This window comes from Podarcis bocagei (assembly GCF_964188305.1).
Source record: "Podarcis bocagei genome assembly, chromosome: 17".
Classification (NCBI taxonomy): Eukaryota; Metazoa; Chordata; class Lepidosauria; order Squamata; family Lacertidae; genus Podarcis; species Podarcis bocagei.
This window is the reverse complement of record NC_138143.1, coordinates 6,264,527-6,281,017: the sequence shown is the minus strand read 5'-3', so window position 1 is coordinate 6,281,017 and position 16,491 is coordinate 6,264,527. Positions and strand designations below refer to the sequence as shown.

The window sequence follows — 16,491 nt, the reverse complement described above, 5'->3', positions numbered from 1 at the left end:
GAGGTGCTTCGCAAAACGAATCTCCTATGGGCTTGTTTCGCAAGACGAAAATGTCTTGCGAGTTCCTGCGGGTTTTCCCCCCTCCCCCCTTTTTCTAAGCCGCTAAGCCGCTTATCAGCTGATCTGATAAGCCGCTAATAGCGCTAATCTGCTAATCCGTCAATGGGCTTGCTTCACAAGACGAAAAAACCGCTAGACGAAGAGAATCACAGAACGGATTCTTTTCGTCTTGCGAGGCACCACTGTACGTAAATCCAGCACTGCTACATGTTTACAAGCCTATATTTACAACCATAAGGGCTGGAAGCCCGGGTTCTCTCTCTAAAGAAAGCTGAGATCCTTGGGAAGGTGAATCTGGTGCCCAGTTCCACTTGGTTCTCTGCTTGTGTGGCATTTCATCATACCCCCCAGCCCTCAATCCAGGGCTCATGCCAGTAAGGTATAGTTTGAGGTTTGGAGGTGTACCAGGCAGAGAGAAATACCTGGCTGACTTTGGACAAGACACCGCATTCTCTGCCTAGTCTACCTTATAGGGCTGTTGTGGGGTTAAATGAGTTGATCGAATGGCAAAATGCTTTGCTTTCTGGAAAGTGCTGTGGAAATGAGGTTTTTTTGTTATTTTCTTAAACTAATAAAGATAACATGAGTAGCTGTGCTTTAATGATATCTAGTGCCACTTATGTTTCTCTCCCTCTTGGCAGTTGAGCGGCGGCGGCGGTTCAATATCAACGACCGTATCAAAGAGCTGGGGACTCTCATCCCCAAATCGAATGATCCGTAAGTGTAGTAGATGAATGACAATTGCTCAGCACCGTGACATAAAGGCCTGTTGGGTGGGGGGGGGGTGCGTGGAGGAAGGCCGTGAGTTCCCCTCCCTTGAGAAGCCTGAAAGTGTACTCCACCCTCTGCCAACCTGGCACCCTCTGGAAGTATGGGGCTACAGCTCCCATGAGCTGTGTTCACTGGGGCAGATGGGAGTTGTAATCCAAAATATCGGGGGGGGGGCATCAGGCTGGTGGCAGTGCATTCACCCATCTTCTAACTGCTGTTGTACAGTGGTGCCCCGCAAGACGAATGCCTCGCAAGACGGAAAACTCGCTAGATGAAAGGGTTTTCCATTTTGGAGGTGCTTCGCAAAACGAATCTCCTATGGGCTTGCTTTGCAAGACGAAAATGTCTTGCGAGTTCCTGCGGGGTTTTTTCCTCCCCCCCCCTTTCTAAGCCGCTAAGCCGCTTATCAGCTGATCCGATAAGCCGATAAGCCGCTTAAAGCTGCTAATAGCGCTAATCCGTCAATGGGCTTGCTTCGCAAGACGCAAAAACCGCTAGACGAAGAGAATCACAGAACGGATTCTTTTCGTCTTGCGAGGCACCACTGTATTCTAAATGTGTCTTCAGTACTGATAGTTTGCCTGTTTGGGTGGCAGCATTTTTTTGTTCTTTGAGCTGTATCTTACCAGTGTACAGTGGTACCTCGGGTTAAGTAATTCATTCATTCCGGAGGTCCGTTCTTAACCTGAAACTGTTCTTAACCTGAAGCACCACTTTAGCTAATGGGGCCTCCTGCTGCTGCCGCGCTACCAAAGCCCAATTTCTGTTCTCATCCTGAAGCAAAGTTCTTAACCCAAGGTACTATTTCTGGGTTAGCGGAGTGTGTAACCTAAAGCGTATGTAACCCAAGGTATATAGTGCTGAGTAGAATATATTGTATATATGTCTGTATATTCATGAAGGATTCATTCTCTGAATGCCTCTCCATATGTAGCCAGAATGATACCATCTGTGTAGAAGTGGGGAGGTGTCAGTAGGCTTGGTGCAACCCCAAAGTTGGAAGAGCTCCAAAATCTTTAGGATAAAATCCCTTGGGCGGCAGGGGAAGGAAAAACTCAGAAAACAAACCAATGAGGTCTTGGCATGCCCAGTGGTCATGGAAACTGACTGACTGGCAGGGGGAGAGAAGGAAGGAATGGGGTATCCTGGCAGTGGGTAGGGAGCCTGCCAGCCAGCCATGTACACACAGCAACATTTTACATTACTTAGCCCACTAGCCACAATAACTAGGGCTGCAGATTCTAGGGCTGCCATCCTTTTGGTGCCCAGGGGCATCTGACTGTCGTGCTGTTGGAAACTGGTTGTTGGAAGTCTTCGGACTCAACAGGACCTTGGTCTGGTAATTCTTCTTAGTGTGTGTGTGTATGTATGTATTGGAACGCACAGACCTTAATTTATGATGAGTTAAAAAAAAGTTTGGAAACATTTCTAAAAAGACCAGAGGCATTTATGTTAAGTATTGTTGGCAGGGACACCCCAAATGCCTTTAGGGAGGTATTTTTATATGCAACGGCTGCAGCTCGGACTTTGGTGGTGAAGGGGTGGAAGGAAGAAGAAGCCCCAACAATAACAGATTGGCATAACAAGCTACAAGAATTTGTTGAAATGCCGCAGTTGACAAATAGCCTGAGAGGCACTTCAAAACAAAAAATTATGGAAAAGTGGGATAGATATAAGATGTATGTTCAAAAATACAGTAAAGGTTCGCTATCTGTGCTAGCATTCGATTGACGTTGGAGAGAGACTGAGTTGAGAAATAAGACCAAGGGTACATATTGATATAGGAATGTATTAGATAAAATGTAAAGAAATATACAATAATAAGAGTACATTCATTTGTAAAAAAGGGATATGTAACATGATAGACAGGAAGTCCAAAGTGTTGGTGTATATATGATTCTGGAATAGTTTTTTGCCCTTGTTTTTTCTTTCTTTCCCCCCCTTTTAATATATAAACTTTGTAGAGTCATACTTCGGGTTGAAGTAGCTTCAAGTTAAGTATTTTCGGGTTGTTCTCCACGGCGACCCGGAAGTAACGGAGCGCATTACTTCCGGGTTTCACCGCTCGCGCATGCGCACTCAAAAATGACATCATGCGCAGAAGCGGCAAAATGCAACCCACGCACACACAGACGCGCAGTCGCGCCTTACGTTTATTTCAGGATGCGAACGGGGCTCCAGAACGGATCCCGTTCGTATTCAGAGGTTACCACTGTATACATGTTGAAAATTATAGTATAATCAGCCTTGCGATGTAATATGACAATGTTTACCGATGTAACGTAAGAACTTTAATAAATAAATAAAGGGAATGCGCGGACCTTGCTTGCCCAGGTGACGAGCTCCTCTTCCCCCACCTCCCTAGGGAGATGCGCTGGAACAAAGGAACCATTCTCAAGGCCTCGGTGGATTACATCCGGAAGCTGCAGAAAGAGCAGCAGCACTCGAAAGAGATGGAACTCCGGCAGCGCAAGTTGGAACAGGCCAACCGCAGCCTGCAGCTCCGAGTGCAGGTAGAAGAAGCGGGTGCTGTGCTCAGGAGGGGGTAGGGGTGGGGCGGGATGCAGAAGGTGTAGTTCAGGCATGCTGCTGGGTCTCACTCTCCCGTCTCTGGTCTCTTCCCCAGGAGCTGGAACTGCAGGTGCAGATGCACGGCCTGCCCTTGACTTCGGCACAGGGGCTTCTGAGTCAGCCCTTGGGAGGAGACCCGGTTCCTTCCTTTGCAGAGTCCCTGGACCTGCCCTTCACAGCAGAGGAACTGGGGCTGGGCCTCGCTCTGGGCTCCGACGGGGGAGCCCTGCAGGATGTTCTCATGGACGATGGGACCGCTCTGTCCCCGCTGGGTGCCTCTGATCCGCTCCTCTCCTCCGTCTCGCCTGGCGCCTCTAAGGGCAGCAGCCGCCGCTCCAGTTTCAGCATGGAAGATGATTCGTGATGGCAGCGCTTGGGACTTTTCGGCAGTGGAAGAGGAGCCGGAGAAGGCTCCCACCCTTACTCACCGTGCCCTGCTCCTGCTCTTGACTGTTCCTCTCCCTCAAATCTTGGAGGCTTCTTCCCCTCTGCTGCTATAGGCTGTGCCCCTTCCTTTCCCCGACATTCCATATTTTGGGAGAGCTTGAGCTACTGCCTCTTTAGCAAGAGGGCCATGGGAAAGAGGGCTTGCAGAGCCATATAGTACCAGTCCTCCCCTGGAGCAAGAGAAATAGGGTGTCCCATCACAAAGTGAGGGACCCTAAGCCTTCTGGACCCAAGCTTCAGAAACTTTGGGAATAGTGGATTTTTGCGTTTCCCTAAACCTGCCATTTTAAACGTTAGTAGGGCGTTTCTTTAACACTGTGTGAGGAGCGTATAGCCACAAACCTCAGTTCATCCACTCCAACCCTCAGTTTGCATTCTTGCGCCTTTGCTGTATATAATTTGGGGAAATTAAGGTGGGAGAGGAGGAGAAAGTGGCCTCCTTGCTTTTGCGTAATTTAGAGGCACTCTCCCCTTTAAAAGAAGTTAGGTTTATTTTATATAGGACGTTTTTTATTCGTAACTCTCACCCTTTCTTGTTTAAGTCGGCAAATTCAATGTTTTATCAAAACTACCGCTTTTAATTTTTAATTTTTTTTTCTTCGTCTCTTTCCTTTAGTTCTGACCTGACCGCAGAAAAACTTGATTTTTGTCCCTTGTGACTTCTTTGTGGGCAAAGAAAGGGAGTGGGGTGCAGAGGCAGAAAAATCCGTGAAATAATGTTCTTGCTCATGTGGTTGCATTTAAGGGTACATTACTGCCACACAGCATTTAATTGTCACCCCTGTTTGTTTTAATATAAATGAAGCTATAATCAAGTTTTTTTTATATACTCAAAAACTTTTTGCATACCAAATGGACATTAGGAGAAACAGAGAGCAAATGAGACTGTACTGTTTATTGAATCCACTAGTTTTTTAAAATACTGGAAGCGGGCTTCTGTATGACCCAACTCTTTGCTGGGTGTAAAAGTGTGGCCGCAATTGCTGCAGAGACAATCATTTGGGCTCCAGTATTAGCCTCACCACTGTGTGAATGTGTGTGAACAACCCTCGAAACAGAAGTGGTCACCCAGGAGTAGCTGTCTCAAAATATTATCTAAAAGCACTAAGCTTTTATGGCTTTCTAGGGTAACTTGTGCCCCTCTAAGAAGTTATTAGATTCTACCTGCCGTCGTCCACTGATCATTGGCCATCCTGGCTGCAGCTGATGGCAGTTTAAATCCAACAGCTTCTAGAGGGCCTTGCGTCTCTCCCGCACTTTAGAATCACAGCATAGTCTGAAGTCTGTGCTGGAAAATGGAATACCAGACGTCTGTCCTTTAGGAAGTGTAATATTGGGTGGGATTCAACTAATGAGGCCTGTCCACAGAAGCCCAGTGCCCAAACCTCCATTTCTAGTGTGGAGCTTCTCTTTATCTCATCCGCACGTCCCATGAAATTGGCTCTGGGGAGGTTGGGAGAACTTCTGGAACAGTGGGCGGGGGATTGCTCCATCTGGCAAGCCAAAAAGGAACTATCACCTTAGCAGGGTGTTGAATTTCACCCTTTGAAACTGAGAAGAGCTGCCTTACTGGAGGTTGTCATGGGGTAGGAGGAAATATGGGTGGTTTCTAGGCTGGGAGCTTTTTGAGCTGGAAATGAGGGTAACAGGAGTGAGTGTTCAATGTAAACCAGACGCTGTAGTGGTATTCCAGTGTGTGTTGTTTGTAAGAAGCAAGAGGACCGAGAGCAGAGGAAGTTGCAAAAATGAGATTAGGGCAAGTGGTCGTAGATCTTAAAAGGAGTAGAACTGGGTTCCATTAACTAAAGGTTGAGTCTGATTAAGGGGATGAAAGGGATAGAATTTCAGGCTGAGAGAAGGGACTGGTTTTCCTGGTGTGGATTCTACACCCTCAGTGATGACCCAGATTGCGCCTTCTGTCCTTTTACTTTGTATGTTTAAACATTCCCACTACCAGTACTAGAGGCTTCTAAACAAATAAACCAGCAATGACCATTTTCTATAGCTACTGTAGTACCTGTTTCCTCATTGTGTCGTGTGGAGAATTCAGTTATGAGTGTATATAAAGAGTTTTTCTCTCTGTTTTTAAAGCCACACTAAGATGGTGGGACTTTGGTGGTGCGATTCACCTAACCAGACCCTGTCAGCGGAAGTGTTGTGCTAAGACTTCTGCTTGCTCTATAGGGCTTTCATCCCTTCTCTTCCTCGACCCCCGCTGGCCTCCATGGAAGAGAAGCCCCCTTTGGCTCAGGGTGCTGGTCAGAATATCCTCCAGAGCAGAGCATGGGGGAAGGGTTCTTTTTGGTGTGTGTGTGGGGGTCATTCTGTCCTGCAAACTGAAATGCTTGCACAGATGGAATAAGAGGAAGAGAGTGATGCTGAATTCCACCCCTGGTGCTGAATAAGGAGACTGCTACACAGTTCAAAATATGCTGTTAAGGCTGGCAGAAACCAGCAGCCATGAAGTTTGTACATATACCTTATTTTAGGCCAGGGATGGCCAGCTTTTGAATTTGCAGGAGTCACTTGGTTACTCAAGGCAGCATTTCCCCACGCATTGATTACAATTTTGGTATAGCTGAGGGTGGGGGCCTTCCAATTTAGTCACTAATCCACAGTATACTTTTGCACTTGAGAGTCCAATTCTGAGACCATACTGCTAAATACACATATAGTCAGGAAAGGTGTGCATCAGTACGACTTGTCACTGCTTCTTTCACCTGTCACTCCCAGACAGGGATGTGGTAATTTCTCTTGCCACTTGTGAATATTTTATGGGGGAATGCTGCCAATCATACAGGTGTCTACCCTTCGTAAGTAGCAGATAACTGTGGTACAAGAACCTGAGGGCAAGTACTTTAAATCTCTTGTTGAGGCTGAATGAAAGAACTACAGTCAGCATTGAAGCCATGTCTGTACTCTAGGAGACTTCAAGAGGCTTAATGTTTTTTTGTATATGGCAGCCATACTGTGAAATACTGCAGCTAATGCCAAACCATAGATACATACACATATATGTTTGTACACGTGTATTTTTATTGGCATAAATCTTCCCTGAGAGACAAAAGAGATAGGTGACGTCAAACTACTGCATTTGCAGCACCAAAGTGACCTCCCTGGGGCACAAGCTTGTATGGAAGTCCAGGGCTGCCCAGATGACAACACCCTCCTCTGCCTCGCTGATGTGGACCAAACGAAAGCAGAGTAATACGTTAGGCATCAGCTTGGCTGCAAGGGTTTCTGGAAGGAGGTGTACAAAGCGCCATCCAACCACCTTCGTGTAGGGCTTACTCCTTAACCTTTCCCTTTCCCGAATATATCCTGCAAGGCAGCAGAGGTTTAGGATCAGTTTTCCAGGTTGGAAAGCCCCATTTGCTCCCCACTTCCCTCTACAGCATGTGCAGAAACCCACCTCTTGACCGTCGGACCCATGATGGCTCTCGTCCACCTGCCAGAGCCTGTCTTCACATGTAGGGGAAGCCCCAAGGGTTTGAGACCCATTGGCTCCCTTCACCTGGTTTAGCCAGCCAGTCAAAGCTGCTTCCTGGGATGTAGCTGCTAGTGCATGCTGACAGCTTCTAGGAGCCACAGGTAAGAGCCGAGTGCAGGGTGGAGACCAAAGGTGGACAAAATGACCCAGAAGGAGCAGGAAGTGTCACCCACCAGAGGTACTACCCCTCCCCTAACACCCCTCCCAACCCGTTTATGTATGTGTATATATTATATATATATATACATACCCACCCCAATGGCCTCACTCTGCTGCAAGGCAGCTTCTAGTGCTTCTGCAAGAATAACCCAGCAACGGCAGCTATAATCATATCTTAAACCAGGCTTCCTCAAACTCAGCCATCCAGATGTTTCTGACCTACAATTCCCATGATCCCTAGCCAGCAGGACTAGTGGTCAGGGATGATGGGAACTGTAGTCTCAAAACATCTGGAGGCCTGAGTTTGAGGAAGCCTGTCTTAAACTCTCCTGTCCAAGGGCAACCAACTTCCACTGACTGAAAGCTGCTCTAGGAGGGAAATGTGCCTGATCTCCATGGAGCCCACTTCCGCTTTGTGGGAACGTAACTTTCTCTCCCTGACTACACTGTAAATGGTTGCTGTTTTCCTTAATTATTTGAGGGGGGGGGGGAGGAAAGCGGAAACAAGGAGGACATCTAAATCTCCCCCTCCTGCGGTAAGAGTCTAGTAGTTTTCCTAATCTCTGAGAATTCTTCTTGCAATAGTTCTACAGCGTTCACTTCCTAAAAAATGTCCGCTAAGAGAAAGAAAAAGAAATTGGGAGAAAAGCAATGACAAACCTAGACAGCATCTTAAAAAGCAGAGACATCACCTTGCCGACCAAGGTCTGTATAGTTAAAGCTATGGTTTTCCCAGTAGTGATGTATGGAAGTGAGAGCTGGACCATAAAGAAGGCTGATCGCCGGAGAATGGATGCTTTTGAATTATGGTGCTGGAGGACTGCAAGAAGATCAGACCTCTCCATTCTGAAGGAAATCAGCCCTGAGTGCTCACTGGAAGGACAGATCCTGAAGCTGAGGCTCCAAGACTTTGGCCACCTCATGAGAAGAGAAGACTCCCTGGAAAAGACCCTGATGTGGGGAAAGATGGAGGGCACAAGGAGAAGGGGACGACAGAGGATGAGATGGTTGGACGGTGTTCTCGAAGCTACGAACATGAACTGCGGGAGGCAGTGGAAGACGGGAGTGCCTGGCGTGCTCTGGTCCAGGGGGTCACGAAGAGTCGGACACGACTAAACAACAAGAGAGAGAGATATATTAAAAGGATGGAGCTTGACGACCCTCGCCTGCTTCCAGTCAGGCCAGGAGGGCTGCGGTGCCCCCTCCGCCGAAAGGGGGGCTGTGGAAAGCGCCGAAATCTATCCAAGAGCGCGGGCCTCTGTGGGCTCCGCTGCGGCCTCTTTCCACCTCCGCCCCGTCATCCGGCTCCGCGTCTTAAGGCGCAGGGAAAGGAGCGCGCAGCTTCCCCGCTGAGCCAGCGGCCTCCGCACTTTTTACTTTCCCCCGTTCCATCCCATAATACTGGCGGGGAAGGGAAGAGGAGAAGCGCGAAGAGTTAAGCTGACTCCTGGCCTCTTGGTCATCTTCGCTCGTCGCGCTTCTCCTCCTCCTCCGCGCTTCCGGTCTTCGGCACCTCTATGCTCCCTTACTTCCGGTCTCCGGCCCGTCTACCCTTCCCACTTCCGGCCTCCAGGCGCCTTTCCCTCTCCCCCCCGCCTTCGCTCATGCCGCTCTGCTTCCGGTGGGAGTGGGGAGGGAGGAGAGAGCGAGAGCGAGAGAGCCTGAAACCCCCCATTCAGAGCGTCCCTCTTCCCGGCTTCCTCTCTATGATCTCCTCTTAAAGCCATCCCGGGCCGGCCGGGGGCGGGGCTTCTCCCCCTCCTCCTCCCCCGCCTTCCCTCCTCCTCTCGTGGGTCGAACCAAGCAGGATCCGAACCGGGGGCCGGAGGGGGAGGGAAGATGGCGCAGGCCTTGTCTGAGGAGGAGTTCGAGCGCATGCAGGTGCGTATGGCCGGGCGGCCCGGTGGGTGGGTGGGGAGCGGAGTGGGGCGGGGCGTTGGGAGGAACAGCACCCAGTGGGTGTCATGAGCGCGGGGTGGGGGTGGGTGCCGTTGAAAGTATTCAGGGGTGATGGGGGTCCAGTTGCCATTATGATTTTTTTGGGGGGGGGCAGGGTAGAGATGCAGAGAGTGATGATTCCTGAAGATTTGAGGCTGGGGGGCCAGAACTGGGTGGATGCTGTTATTATTTGTTTATTAAATCTGTATAGCACCTTTCAACCCAAGATCATCCATAAAGAGAACCTAAATACATGATGATAAAACCCCAATAACAAACCAACAACGCCCCCCTCCAATACATATTTAAAATGCTGTAGACTGTTTAATCAAAGGGACGCGAGTGGCATTGTGGGTTAAACCACAGAGCCTAGGACTTGCTGATCAGAAGGTCAGCAGTTCAAATCCCCACGACAGTCAGTCCCTGCTCCTGCCAACCTAGCATTTCAAAAGCACGTCAAAGTGCAAGTAGATAAATAGGTACTGCTCCAGCAGGAAGGTAAATGTGCGCTGCTCTGGTTTGCCAGAAGCGGCTTAGTCATGCTGGCCACATGACCCAGAAGCTAATGGTCACCGACTCTGGGGTTGCGGCGCTCATCTCGCTTTATTGGCCGAGGGAGCCGGCGTACAGCTTCCAAGTCATTCTGCTAATGATCAGGGGTCCCTTTACCTTTACCTAGATTGTTTAATCAGTTGTGTGATATATGTGTGTGTGCGTGCGCGTTTGCTGCATTTGTTCTTTTGGCTTCATGGTTAAAAACTCATTAGGTCAGGGCTGAGGAGCCTGTGGCCCTCTAGATGAGCCTTTTCCAAGCTTAGGTCCCCAGGTGTTGTTCGACTACAACTCTCATCATCCCTAGCCAGCAGGAAGAGTGGTCAGGGATGATGGGAGTTGTGGTCCAAGAACATCTGGGAACTGTCCTCATCCTGCCCTTCAGGTTGAGAATGGCTGCTCTAGATGTTTCTGGGTTGCAGCTCCCATCCCCCCAGTGTTCCAGCTGGGGCTGGAATTCAACAAGATCTGGAGGGCCACAGGTTCCCTGCTTGTGCCTTAATCCCCACGACGGGATGAGCTCCCGTTGCTCGGTCCCTGCTCCTGCCAACCTAGCAGTTCAAAAGCACATCAAAGTGCAAGTAGATAAATAGGTACCGCTCTGGCGGGAAGGTAAACGGCATTTCCGTGTCCTGCTCTGGTTGGCCAGAAGCAGCTTAGTCATGCTGGCCACAGGACCTGTAAGCTGTACACCGGCTCCCTCGGCCAATAAAGCGAGATGAGCGCCGCAACCCCAGAGTCGGCCACAACTGGACCTACTGGTCAGGGGTCCCTTTACCTTTAAGCCAGCCCTTTGCCTGTGGGAATTATCAAGCACAGTACTTTTGAATTGGCAGCCTCTGCTGATGTTTGCTTTAAACCTTTCGGTCTGCTTTCTGTTGCCTCCCCCAAAATTATCATTGGCAAATTCTCAAACGAACTGAAAATAAATTTATTTATTTTAATCTATATACTGTCCTTTATCAAAAGATCTCATGATGGTTCACAGATTTTTAAAAATCAAAAACCCCATCCTTTTCGTGGCCTCCTGTCTGTGGAAGTGTCACCTCATCTAAACTAAGCTGAGCACTAACACTGATGTTGTTAAAAACCCTTGTTCAAAACCCACTTATTTTCTCTGGCCTTCACTGGCCATTAGTGCCAGCATTATGCATTCTTTTTTATGATCTTGTCATTTCAGATGAAAGGCGGTATCTAAATATATTAAAGAAATAAACATGCTTCCCCCAACCCAACCTACCATGCTCTAACTCTACTTTTGCCTCCCCACTTCTTGCAGGACTTGCTGGCCCTCTGTATACTAAGAGACAAAGAGAATGAAGAATGGAGATCCTTTGCCCTTTAAATCGTGTGGGGAATCTTTGTTCCTCCAGATGGTGCTGAATTACAACTGCATCAACCTCAGCAAGTATGGCCAATGGCCAGGGATAATGGAAGTTGTAGTCCAGCAACACCTGGAGGGCCAAACCTTCTTCACATCTGTTTTAAATAGTTGTAGAAGAGGGGATTCTAGCAATATGCTTTCCTCTCCTGCCACCATTTCCTCTTCTATTTAACCATTCATGGAGCCCTGTTCTCATTTGCTGTTTGGTCCTCCTAGCATACACAAATGTATGCCAAGGCATCTTTGCTGATTTCCATCATCTTGCACCTTGCTGTGCCCCAGAATCTTTGGCGCCTCAGTTCATCCCTGCAGGGGAAGCAGTGTCACGTCCTCCTTTGCTTTCTTCTCTTGATGCTGCTTTCCTCAGTTGTTTCCCCTCTGGCTGCCCTGGAACCCAAGAAGATCAGGCCAAAGGCCCATCTACTCCAGCACTCAGAGCACTCAGTGGCAAAGCAGATGTCATTGGGAAGTCTGCAAGCAGGACCTGAAAACTGCCCCCTTGTGATTCCTAGCAACTGCTATTCAGAGACATAATACTTGCAACCTTGGAGGTAGAACATAGTCAGTAGCCCTTCCTGATTCACTGCTGAGAGTTTCAGCCACTCTGCTTTACTTTTGAAGCATGAAAAAATGGTGAATGAAGTTTCCATTCTCCAGTTGCTTTTATAAAAGAAGAGATCAAACAATAAAACTGTTAGCACATTTGGAAACCTAAGCAGGGTCTGGCATGGCTTCAAATTGGTTGAGATTCCTGCATTGTCGGCATTGAACTAGAAGATCCTTGGGGTCCTTTCCAACTCTACAATTCTACGATGATATATCCCATTCCTTGATCTTTTACTTCCACTCCCCAACCACCTTTGGTCCAATAACCAGATCACAGGTTGCTTTTCCAGAGTGCACAAGGGCCCATTGGTCCTTGATTAATCACATGCACAGTGGGGAATTTTACCTGTGAAGGGGCATGTTAATTTCACTGTAAGGGTGCTGCCTGTTTTTGCAAGTAGGTTTTTGATGTATACGAGGGAACCTGTAGCCCTACAGATGATCTTGTACTCCAACTCCAATCAGCCCCAGCCACCAGAGCCAGTGGTCAGGGATGATGGGAACTGTAGTCCAACAGCAAGGTTCCCCGTTCCTGATGAATATAACACAGTAAGAAACTTGGTCCACTTCATTTTGTTTTAGGACCTTGAGGGAGTCAGTTCAGTGTCAGGAGAAACCAGCTAGCAATGAAAGGAGCCATGGAGGGGGTTTGTCATGTGATAAACACAAGGACTCCTTCTGCCCTTTTCCAGACTTGGTTATGTTGACTTTCTGATACCTGCAGCAACTCTTTCCAGCACTCAAACAATGTATGCTTTTTACTTTGCTGCTGAAACACAACTATCTCTTGTGGGGAAGAAGGCAGCTGATACAATGATTTCTTTCACAGATCAAAAACATATGCAAGTTGTGGGGTGTGCTGTTGTGAGGGAACAGAGTTAAGACTATAAAGCAGGAGTGGGAAAACCTGTGACCATCCAGTGTTCCTGGGCTACAACTCCCATTAGCCCTGACCATTGGCTCTGCTGGCTGGGCTTGATGGGTGTTGTTTGAATATAACCTCTGGAGTTCCCCAGAAAGTCCCCAGCTCTGAACTCCTGAGTGAAATATGGCTGACCGCGTGGTGTTTGGCACCTCGTCCCACAATCCCAGAGTCACTTATTGGTGGCCAGAAAAACTAGTTGCTATCAAGGCTTTCGATGCCAAAACACCCTTCCCCAAGCTGGTGCCCTCCCCTCCGGCTGTTTTGGAGTGTCGGTTTTAATGTGGGGAAGGGGTTGTCTGTCTCTTTGGTAGTAAGTCACTTTGGGTTGCCCTGGGCAAGATAAAGCGACTTAACAAATTTAATAATAATAACTCCCATCAGCCCTAGCCCAGGGGTTAGGAACGATGGGAGCTTTGGCCACAAGTTGGGAAAGGCTGCATTCAAAAATAACAAATGGGGGAAACTGATGCAGACATATGGAAGACTGATGGCAGTCTTTCCATTTCTTCCAGATTGCTGCTTCCATATCCCCCATATCAAACACCAGGGTAGACATGTATATTACACTTATCCCGAAACAGGAAATGGACCTATTATCTGTTAAAAATTATAGGCCAATCTCTTAATGGATTATAAGCTGTTTGCAATTATATTAGCACACCGCATGAAAGTGGTATTAAAGAATATAATTCACCAAGACAAGGCCAGATTTCTTCCAGGCCGTCAGTTGAAAGACAATATAAGGAATACAACTAAAATAATAGAATATCTGGAGGTGAGAAATGAAAAGTAAGGGGCATTGATGTTTATAGATGCATAGAAGGCCTTTGATAATATTTCATGGACCTTTATGAATAAGTCTATAGAGATGATGAACTTTGGAGAGTCATTTCTTAAATGGGTGGTTACTGAGATCTGGTCAAGTCCTATCTCTGATCACCTTGAACTGTTAATACTACTACTACTTTTTTATTATTATTATTATTATTATTATTATTATTATTATTATTATGAGTCTCTTCTTCTCAGGGTTGTGGGTTTGAGCCCCATGTTGGGCAAAATATTCCTACATTGCAAGGGGTTGGACCAGATGACCCTTTTAGTCCCTTCCAACGCTATGATTCTATGATTTCTGGGCCTCATGTCTGCAAAATGAGAGTAATGCAGGCTTATTTCTTAAAGGTTGAGGACAGATGAAATAAGATTTGGATTACATTGTCCACAATTCAAAAAGTGTCCCACGCATTGTTTCCCAAGAAACTCATGTTCCCGGCTTGATCAGTGGAAAAAGCCCTGGGCTCTTGGCCACAAACTTGGCCAGAGTTCTGCATTGACTGGCCCTGCCAGCTTCTTCATTCTTTACTGTTTCTCTTGCTAGGCTCAGCTACTGGAACTTCGGACTCAGAATTACCAGCTTTCTGATGAACTCCGCAAAAATACTGCTGGTAAGAAGCAGACCTTTCTCTGCCAGTCCCCTTGAGACTGCCAGTATCTCTGGTTACTGGGTACAGCATGTTGTTCACAGGCTTCTGTGTTCTGCAACTGAGATTAAAGCAGCGGTTCTCAATCTGTGGGTCCCCAGATGTTGTTGGACTAAAACTCCCATCATCCCTGAGCTCTGGCCTTGCTAGCTAGGGGTGATGGGAGTTGTAGTTCAACAACATCTGGGGACCCACAGGTTGAGAAAGGCTGGATTAAAGTATCACAATCACCTTGACTCCTATTTATTTATGTTAATAGTTGCACACATGTAACATGTGCTCTGTTCTGTGTTTCACAAAGGAACTGTTGTAGAGTCTGGAATTTTAAGGAAAATAATGGTTGCAGGAGGAAAACATTAAGTAGGAGTGGTATTTTCTGTACACACCAGGCTACCTGTGTGTTGTGGTTTTGTTGGAGCGCAAAAAACAAACAAAAAGGAAGGGGGGTGGGATCTGGTGTTGACCACAGAATTCAGCTTTCATTAAAAACCACCAGTAGTCCATATGATTGCAAAGGCATGCTTGGAAGTGTACAGGCAGTGCCTGGTGAAACTGTAAAATTGAAGCAAATTGCCACATCACCTTTCCTGTGGTTAGAGGGTTGGGTGTTGGTGGCCTAACCACAGCCTCTTACCTTCCTATAAGTAGCAGAAGCAGAATAAACTATGCTGAAGTTCCAGGGGCTTGCCAGTCCCCCTTGGACAAGGGATGAAGAGGTTGCCAAACAGACAACTTCCCTCTCCAGATTGAAGCTCTCTAGCCTTGCCATCAGATAGGAAGTGGGGTTCCACCTCAACCAATCGCTACTGGCATCCTCTTTCGTCCTTTGTCCTTCTTTTGGCTGCTTTTGCCTTCCTTAAGATGACTGGCTGACGGCTCTCTGTGCACTGTTGGAAGGCCTAACATCTTTCTATGCCTTCTTACCTCTTGTGAAACTTCCCCCTGACACTCCCGTTTGGCTGCCGTGCTCCCTGAGCTTGTGGTCTCTCTGTCGTTTCCAAAGACCAGGAAAAACATCTCACTGCAGCAGAAACATACACACACTCTGCTTCTGAAATGCAGTTACAAGAGAGGACACAAAATTTGCTCTTTTATACGCATGTATTTAAAATGTTGAGATTTGAGTTCTGTGTCAGATACCAGAGTTCATGTCGTGTTCTACAAGTACAGAATCATAGAAAACCAGCGGCCCTCTCTCTAAAGTACTTCTTCAATTCTGATCTCTTTCCTTTGATATTTTTAGAATTAAATGGTCTTCGGCAACGGGTGACCTATTTGGATAAGGAATTTACCAAAGCTCAGAAGGTAAAGTTCTTCACTGCAGTGAATGTGTGGGAGGGAGTGGGGGAACCACATGGGAACAAGTGGGAACACCCTGCCATAGAAATAATTGACTCTGACTCTGGGGTGTAATGATAACTGTTTTCCCACCTTCCTATTGATGTATTATTAACCAATTTCTCTCTTTCCCAGGCTCTGAATAAGAGCAAGAAGGCTCAGGTAAGGCTTCTTGCATGTGGTGCTTGCTGTGGGTGCTCCCAATTATCATCCTGCCAAGGTCAACTCCATCTCTCCCACCAACACCTGTCATTTGATCATCAATGGTTTGGGGAGCACCTCCAGCTTGTGGGCCTATCTGAGCCCACCAGGTCCCCCCATTTAGTCCAGCTGTTTTCGCCAGACCACACACCTACCTGCCACACTAGCAGGCGTCTGGGTAGGGTGACCGACCCTTTCCACCTGTCAAACTTGGCCTAGAGGTGAGGTGGCAGGAGATCCAGTTCATGTGCCCCTGCTCTGCAAGGCCTCCTTTCCCCCGATGAAGGTCCGCCTCCCCATTCGTTGGGAATATCAATAACCTAAGCTGAGGTGGAAGCAGCCCTACCCCCAGAAAAAAACTGATTTCCCTACCCAGCCCTTCTCCACCCCATATCTTTTTTAAGATCTAGCATTCTGGGAAGATGGGCCATTTGAAGATTCAGGATATAGTGACACAGCTACTTTTTGTGTGATTATATCTGGCTCCAAGTGTCAAGTAGGGACGCAGGTGGCGCTGTGGGTTGAACCACAGAGCCTAGGACTTGCCGATCAGAAGGTTGGCGGTTCG

The 16,491-nt window shown here is 47.6% G+C and overlaps 2 protein-coding genes across 5 annotated transcripts in view; both read left to right on the top strand.

The window, feature by feature from the left end:
• The window catches only part of TFE3 (transcription factor binding to IGHM enhancer 3), a 36,276-nt gene extending 30,423 nt beyond the window's left edge, over nt 1–5,853 (top strand). For all 3 annotated transcript variants that reach the window (XM_081175757.1, XM_081175756.1, XM_081175758.1), the window contains exons 8-10: nt 702–777; nt 3,197–3,344; nt 3,458–5,853. In XM_081175757.1, the coding sequence (XP_081031883.1) occupies nt 702–777; nt 3,197–3,344; nt 3,458–3,766 (533 nt within the window). In that variant the 3' untranslated portion in view covers nt 3,767–5,853. The remainder of the gene's footprint in view (nt 1–701; nt 778–3,196; nt 3,345–3,457) is intronic.
• Nucleotides 5,854–9,099: 3,246 nt separating this feature from the next.
• Nucleotides 9,100–16,491, top strand: part of GRIPAP1 (GRIP1 associated protein 1) — a 61,960-nt gene continuing 54,568 nt past the window's right edge. For both annotated transcript variants that reach the window (XM_081175692.1, XM_081175691.1), the window contains exons 1-4: nt 9,100–9,379; nt 14,282–14,348; nt 15,628–15,689; nt 15,858–15,884. In XM_081175692.1, coding sequence (XP_081031818.1) covers nt 9,338–9,379; nt 14,282–14,348; nt 15,628–15,689; nt 15,858–15,884 — 198 coding nt within the window. In that variant the 5' untranslated portion in view covers nt 9,100–9,337. The remainder of the gene's footprint in view (nt 9,380–14,281; nt 14,349–15,627; nt 15,690–15,857; nt 15,885–16,491) is intronic.